The following is an 8,328-nucleotide window of genomic DNA, read 5'->3' as shown; positions in this document are numbered from 1 at the left end:
ATAAGCACAAGAGTAAGGTATGAGATGGAATCATGAAAGTAGATTAAAGTCCTACTCACATTGATTAAAGTTACCATTGATACTACATTTAGAAAGAATGAGTTGAGCCTTTAATTTTATCAATCTGTATATTTAAAATAATTAATTAAAGGAGCAGTAAATACTTCTTAGGACAAATGAAGAAAGTGAGACACTTCCATATATCTATTTTTATTATTTATTTCTTTTACTATAAACAATTCTCTACTTGCCCCAACAAACAAGATCTTCCCATTTTCATCAACATTATCCCCATTGGATGAGATCAATCTCACTCTCAATCAACATTATCCTCCCCTTGATTTAGAAGAATATTAGTATATTGATGATCATTTGACGTGGGAACGGATATTTCTATTCGCACTCCTTGGAACCATATTCGTATCGTATAATAGAATATATATTGTAAATATGAAGCCATACATACTTTCAGTAGATAAGATTTTTATTTTAATCCAGAGGCCTACTTTCTCTCTCCCCGGCCCATCCTCTTTTATGTCTCATTTGATGTCATCTCTCTCTCTCTCTTTAAAATTCAAAATATGAAACCAACCAAATCAATCCAAATAGTTAATAATCATAATATGCTTCTTTTTAAATATATGTTTGCCGTACACATATACTAGCATATGTGATTGATAGTTTTGTTTAATATACTCACGATAAGATTTTTGCTTGTGCAATTGATATTAGAGTTTCAAAAACCACAAAAAAAGTGGTTTTTATTCTGTAGATCTGTCCCTTTTTTAAAGAATCTATTGGTAGGTCACTTCAAACCGCATAATAACCACAAAACTCCACAAGCAAGAGCTGGAGCAATGGCTCAAGGGGACAAAAGCATTCAGGAAGTTGGTGCTTATAATTTTTAACATTTATATATCTAGACAATATTTGCCATATAAGTTGGTACCGTGCCATATTAGGCATACTATATTAGTATTGACTGATACGTAGTTTGTATCATATTGATACTTGATTCAACCTTGGTTAAGGCTGTTTGTCTATGCCAACCATGAAAGGCTAAGCTACACAAGCAGAACTAACCTTCCAAATCAACCAAATATGACGCAGCTTCTCATTCAAACCATGATTATTGCGCACAAATTATGTTCAAAAACATGCTATGTTTTAAAAGTGTTCAAACTTCTGCAAATAGAATTGCCCCACTAAACAAGATCTTTTGTGTCACTAGAAAGAACATAATCTTTTTAGATGCCTCTATCTTGCAAAACAAGACAAAATTCTTGGATGGAACACACTGAAAGCAATTCTAGGAAAAAAGATAACAAAAATTGACTAAGCTAGAATTTCTCACAAATTTTTGTTAAGTAGGAGTTTAAGGTTGTTGAGTACCGCCCAGACAATTGTTGCAATAATGGTTGTCCTTCGACAATGGAGATGCACAGACTAGCAGAAGTGAAATCCACACCTTCAAATTATAGCCAAACAAAACGTTAGTATATGCAAGAAGTAGCAACATATCATGCAAAGAAATTGTAGGATCTTTGAAACTAGATACACAATAATAGGATTACCAATTATTTTTTTATTAAGATACTGTAAGAGGAAGACTTGGTTATTGCACAATTCCCAAAATAGGGATAAAAAATGATGATAGAAAGATAAAGAAATGGAAAGCATACTATATGATGGCTGACATATATTTAGTTCCATATTTGCTATGCACTAGATAGATCTTAGGTATTTATATACAGTCAATGAATTCAAATAATATCTATTTAATTAGTATTTTTAGATAAATTCTGGGTTGTTACATACTTGTTAAGCTACAAATGGATTGGATTGACTGTGATCCGACCACAAAGATCGGATTCGAATCGTTTTAAAGACCAGTGGATCTAGGTCGGGTTGTGAAATTAGACCCATTCTATTTTTCGGATCGCATTTGAATTTGTTAAATTTTGATCCGACCCGATCCGACTCGATCCGTAGAGACTAATTTGAGTCTTGAGATAAATGATCCGATCCAATCCGATCTGAACCCATCCTTATCTCTCTTTATTCCTATATTATATGAATATTAATTTTGATTGAGCCTGCTTTAATATCTGTTGTTCTTAAGAAGGCATTCTATTGATTTTTAGATCCTTATTTTTTAAAATCTTGTTAAAATATTTTGAATTTGGATTAACCAAGTTAGGAACAATGGTGAGGAGACTTTTTGAATTCTTAAGTGAAGAGTATGGGATATGGGAGCTATGATAATCTCATATATCAACATCAAAATTTGTAGTACAAATAAGATTTATTTATAGATCTTCTACTTATGGATCTTATTACTTATAACTTAGATCCGAATCGGCCTGATCCAGACTCGAATCGAACCCGTATTTCATGGATCGAAATTGAATTATATATGAAATCGATTTGATCCGAATAATCCGTTAGATCAAAAAACTTGATCATGGACCCAATCTGACCTGACTCAATCTTCTGTTGGACTGAATTTGAGTCTAATATTTAAATCTGATCAAGAAATTAGGTCGGATCAGGATCACTCATGATCCGGTCCGACCCAACCTATTTGCATCCCTAATAGTTCTTGCTTGGACTTAAACCCATCATAAGGACATCTCTAAAATCCTTTCCAATTATAGCAGTTTATCTCACTGGAAAAAGGCCACCCCCTGCAACTAGGGTCCAATTACTACTAGTTATTGTAGGAAGCCAACATACTCCCTAAAAGAAATGAGGAAAAATAATAGAGATTTTGTAAACAAAAATGAGTAGGGAGTTAGAAAAAAAAAATAATTATCCCATTATCCATTTTAAATTTATATAATTTACTATCAACATATATTGATATTGGGTGGCTAGAACATGTAATAGCTGTGAGTCTCGACTGCCAGAGTCATGAATCCTATATGCATGTGGTCAAGGACCCGTATCTATGGATCTCAAAATAGAATTAGTTTTTGATGATTAATTATTTATTAATCTTAGTTAGAAAATTGATATTAGTTAATTTTAAGAAGTTTTGATTTTTTAAATATTTTTTTGAGGACTTTTGATATTATTAAGAAAGTTAGTAGTTAAGATTCTTCAAATAAGAATAGGATTTGAAATCCCACAATGGAAATTGAAGAATATAGTTACCTCGTACTACTTATAAATGCTCCATTAGGGCTCCTCTTGTAACCATATAGAGGTATTTGAATTATTGATGATGAGAATTCTCTTACAGAAATCGTTATTAAATTCTCTCTATTTTCTCTTTCCTCCCTTTTGGTGGATTTTTAGGATTTACAAGGAGTACGTGAAGTTGTATTTATTAAAGTAACCAACCAAAATGGTGTTTTCAGATTTGAAAGAGAGTGATCCCACCTTCACTCTTCTTCCGGTTACCATCTACTCCTGCATTATACGTGCTATAGTGGGATTTCTGCCTCACCATAATCAGTTGCATTGACATATCTTTCCTCTAAGTTTTCAGGCTATATTCAAAGCCTCTGCAGATCATATAACATATTGTTTCAATTGCACCACTACTAATTACTTCCCTGGAAAGTACCGGTATAGGCTAGTGCATACACAGGACTGGAACTGAGCTAGGCTATGCTGGGCCTTACCCCTACCCAAGCTCAACCTGGAATAATTTTTTGGGCTTCGTACTGGATTTAAGCTTGATTTTTTTGAAAAAAATTCGGCCCGAGCCTAGGCTTGAGTTTGGTTCGAGCCTGATTGGGCCAACCTGATGCCCTTACCTTTGCTTCACTCACCTCCACTCTAAGCTCACCGGTGTTGCCACCTATGTCAGGTCCGGCTCCATCAACAATCATTGGATGTTCCACCTCAAGTCCCTCTTCAATGACCCCCCCCTCCTCCATGCCCCCTTCCTCGGCAGCCTCCCCACCCTCTCTCTTGACCCACATGAAAGGGCCACCAATGAAGTTGAACCCATGGTGAAGCTGCTGCCCGGCACTTGACAGAATGGGTGAGGCACGATCTCGAGCCCTCTAGATCTCGAGGATGACTTCATCGGACCTCTAGGTCACTGGTGCTAATCTCGAGATGCTTGATGAAGTTGAACCCTTACAAAAATTGAGCTAAATTAAAAGGAATAAAAGATCACAAGCTTCGCTCAAATCCTTTGTTCCTTTTGGTATATTTAGCTGGGAGTAGAATCACAAACTCGCTCAACTAACCATCGAGTGGAGGCGAAAGCAAGGACTCTAGGAACCCCTCCATCGCGGCGACGCCGAGCCCTAATATGTCTCGCTCCCATGTCGCCACGCATGCCGATCCTCCTAGCCACTCCTGCACGGCTGTTGTCATGTTCACCTGCTGGAGCGCCCACCTACACCTACCCTCCTCGAGCCTCCTGATCTTCTGCACTTATTTCTCCGCCAGCCACCACATGTTTGTCTTGATTGCTGCCACTGCCATCATGTACTCTGCCCCGATCTCCATTGGTGATGGAGGAGGAGGAGGAGGAGGCGGCGGTGGTCATGTAGATAGCCAGGGGCTAGAACTCCTTGAGTTGGAGTTGGAGTGAAGTGATAAACATCGGAAGATCCGGAATATGAAATGGGACTTAAGCTTTATATATTTTGGGCTAATTCACTAAACTAAGTAGCTAACGCTATCTGGCTAATTGATTAGGCTCGAAAATATGTTGGATCTAGGTTGGGCCAAAGATATATCCGAGTTCGGCTTGAAAGACGAACGGATCCTATATTTAGCCTCAAGCCTGATTTAAACTATTTTGGACCTAGCTCAAAGTCCGACTAGAAGTCGGCTTGGCACAATGGGCCTTGAGTCAGCCCGAGCCCACTTCCAACCCTATACATATATTAGGGAATTGGAAGGTACTATTTAGCATACGAGGTAAGTAATGGCTATCCAAAGTAATTAAAACAACGCATCACCGCATAGAAGTGAATCTTCCGTCGTAGACAAATTCCATTTTAAGCTTGAATATGCATCTCAAGTCACTTTTCCATCTCCAGACCTTTTCCCTTGACACACTCTGCAGTAGCTCGTATGGTTATCCCTCGAGTCCTCACTTGTTCGGAATTATCTCTGATGCATCACATCATTCTAGAATTGTCACTTAGCTAGTTTTTCCCATTTGATTATGTAGTGGCACTAACATCTTTGATGAATATAGTCTCCTAGTACAAAAAAATTAATTTTTTTGACACACTGATTAATTCTTAGACTCATTAATTTTTCTTTCCATAAACCACCTTCTATTTCCGTGCTGTTTATGTTTTACTTATAATCAAGGGAAAAAAAACTATGATCAAGTTGTTCATCGAAAACAGATAAAAGGATAATGGAGCAAAACGAGGAGAAAAAATAAGGAACATAGGGTAAGTATAAGGCACCCTTCTCTATCCTTCTTCCTTGGATGAGGAGGAAGTTTGAGAGAAGCATTTTAGCTGTGGGGGAGACATACAGGTCATATACGCAAAGGTGGTAATTAAGATGGATATAGACTGTGGGTTGAGCTAAAGTGCAGATAATTTTTAGAGTAAATCACTAAATTACCAATTGAAATTCCAAAAGGAGACAATAGATAAAAATTAAATAGTAAAGAACAAACATTTAGGATAGTTAAATGCTGAGAGAAAGTCTGGCTGTTTTATCCTATAAACTAAAATGCCGGGATCATGGAACATGCGTTGGGTAAGCCAAAGAGCAGACAACTGCACACTGGTACACAAACTAAATTGCCAATGGATAATCCAAAAGCAAACAGCCTAAGAAGAAAGAATAGCAATGAATTAAAATTGAGGATAGTTATACACAAACAAAAAGTTTACCCTTTTCCTGTCGTACAAATCAAAAGGCTGGGACCGCAATAGAACTCATCTACAAAATTTGTTCAGATAGAACAACAACATGCATCTAGGTGAAGTGGGGACTGGAGCCTAGGTCACCAGTGCCTAATCCCCAAATAAGTCGAAACAGCTGAACCAGGTGGCCTAAGAGGGCCCAATGGACATCAAGATAGCATATATCCTACTGTATGCAAAGAAAAGCTATAAATAATGTATTCTATCAAAGGAGCAAATAAATGGAACCAATCAAACTATATACATGCATGGTTGCTAAATCACATCATGCCATCTTTGCTATGTTATGTAGCTCCTATTGCATGGTATATTTCGATAAATGCCATCGTACTCACGTTCAAATACTGGATCACATATCAAGAAATCAAACAAAGAAGCAACATAGCAATTAAATCGGAAATCCACGCTAGGGAATTTGACATGAGGGAGTAGGGTGAGCATTACCTGCAGCTAATAAAACCACAACCTTCAATCTTCTCCACATAGAACTTACACTTGGGGCACCTCTGCCACTTGCTTCCTCTGGCTAATTGCCTCAGCATCAGGTCCTCCCTCCCCCTCTCATCCTCCTCCAGCTGCTGATACTGCTCGCAGTCGACGCCCTCATGCCATGGCACGCCGCACCGAGCGCACAACACTCTCTTGCAATGAGGACACTCCGCATCCGTCATCACCTGCTCGCCACCATTATTGCTACCTTCCTTCGATAGCAGCACCGAGCAGTCGTTATAGGGGCAGTAGAACTTCGCCGTTCCAAGCGCCGATTCGCACAGAACGACACCCCAACGGTCGAACACTTCTCCTTGGAGGATCGATCGACACATCTCCGGCTCCAGATTCCCATCTTTGCATCCTGGGTCAGGGCAGCCGATCACGGTCGAATTCTCTCCGACCTTCGCTGCAATGTAGAGTCCCACACAGTCCATGCAGAACTTGTGGGAGCAACCATTTATGTCGAAGCCCTCGTGAAGAGGCTTCGACTCCATGCAGATAGCGCAGTAGAACTCGTCGACGACCTGCGAAGTGTTTGACGACTGCCCGATCTCCGTCATGGAATGAGGGAATTCGATCAGTTGCTTCCCCCTTGGATCGCCCCCGCCATCTCCCGGCGCTGCCACAGCATCAAGCAAGGTGTTTGTGAGCTGGAGGAGGTCGCGGCGGTCGAACTCTCCTTGGATGGAGACGTGGAAGATGGGATCGCTGCGTTGCTCTACGCTTTGACGCTGTTCCATTAGGACGATGCTCTTCTTCTGATCACCTCTCCGGTGGGCATCAAGCCACCGATGGAAGACCTCCGGCCGGACAAAACCCCTGTAAGATTCGGGCTCGAGCACGGAGTCGCAGCTTGCACGGGGACATTTGACGGAAGAAGCATCATCCTTCTGGAGCTCTGCTTCGATGTAGTGGTCCGAGCAAGCGCGGCAGAGCGCGTGAGAGCATGCCAGCGCTCGGAAAACCTCCGGCGATGGCATCGGTCTCGCACAGATCTCGCAGCAGCAGGGAAGGGGAGGAGCCAAGGGCTCGCCAGGCTCGATTTGTGGCTTTGTGGACTCGGTGGAGGCCATGAGCACCTCTTGGAGCTGTAGTTCCTGAGCCAGCTTCTCGTCATTGTCAAGGGCTTCGGCGCCGAGCTCATCGCCATCGATGGCAGCGATTGCCGAGAGGAAGGAACCGTCTCCGTCTCCGTCTCCGTCTCCGTCTCCTTGGAGGATGAGCCGGCCTTCTCTCCTGTCTTCCACCAAAGTATCCAGTTGGTCGTGCTGCGTAGGATTCATTAGACGATGGTTGGTGGAAGAATGAATGTCTTGGAGATCTATTGGTCTTTTCTCTTAGCTGCTGAAGGTTGCCGATGATAAGAGGAGCAACGCCGTCCTAAGTCAATGACTCATTGACTCAATTCCTTCGGGGCTAAGAGAGGGAGCAAGTACGGAAGGAGGGAATCCACTAGAGAAGAAGGAAACAGAAGAAAGGAAGAGAATAAAAGCGAAGAAGGGAAGAGGAGAGGAAGATACATCAAACGGTTGAGGAAAAAAAGGTGCGGTTTCACGATAAAAAAGGGTTCCGCTCGTATCCTCCGTTGGATGGCAAAATGACCACTGTGAAATTTATAGAGATAAAATAAGAGTGCGCGATATATGATCCAATGGTAGATGTTGCTTTGAGGTCCGTGCAAGTTACGATCCAACGGTTGATGTGGTTAACGAAGGGGAATCATTCTTTCCCGCGAATGATACAACCTGTGCCAATAAACAACTGGAGCGCTTTGCAGTTTGTGCCAGCTGCTTTGAAATTTGTCGCTTCATAAAAGTTTTGAATTAATTTAAGTCTTCTCAACTCCAAAAACATCTGAGCTTCTTAATCGGATTTTTATATATATCAAGATACAGTGCATGTTAAATTAAAATAGCCATGCTGGCATATATCTCTCCAAGTAAATATTATCATATGCACTGCATGTATGACCATT

At 40.6% G+C, this 8,328-nt stretch overlaps 1 protein-coding gene across 1 annotated transcript; it reads right to left on the bottom strand.

Moving 5' to 3' along the window:
• Positions 1-1,318: 1,318 nt before the first annotated feature.
• LOC105041998 (uncharacterized) lies at positions 1,319-7,773 on the bottom strand. Its single transcript, XM_010919091.4, has 2 exons — positions 6,306-7,773; positions 1,319-1,468 (listed from the first exon to the last, which is right to left on the bottom strand). Exons 1-2 carry the CDS (start codon positions 7,634-7,636, stop codon positions 1,447-1,449), a joined length of 1,353 nt encoding a protein of 450 aa, XP_010917393.2. The 5' UTR covers positions 7,637-7,773; the 3' UTR covers positions 1,319-1,446.
• Between the last annotated feature and the right edge of the window lie 555 nt (positions 7,774-8,328).

The sequence above is a fragment of the Elaeis guineensis genome, chromosome 3, assembly GCF_000442705.2.
Source record: "Elaeis guineensis isolate ETL-2024a chromosome 3, EG11, whole genome shotgun sequence".
Classification (NCBI taxonomy): Eukaryota; Viridiplantae; Streptophyta; class Magnoliopsida; order Arecales; family Arecaceae; genus Elaeis; species Elaeis guineensis.
Note: the sequence above shows the minus strand (reverse complement) of the source record. Positions and strands in the feature narration are given on the sequence as shown.

Bases quoted from the DNA above. Each gene is read 5' to 3' on its own strand.
- LOC105041998 (XM_010919091.4), bottom strand. From the start codon at position 7,636: ATGAATCCTACGCAGCACGACCAACTGGATACTTTGGTGGAAGACAGG. The intron at 1,469-6,305 runs GTAATGCTCACC...TATAATTTGAAG, and splicing joins TGTGGTTTTATTAGCTGCAG to GTGTGGATTTCACTTCTGCT.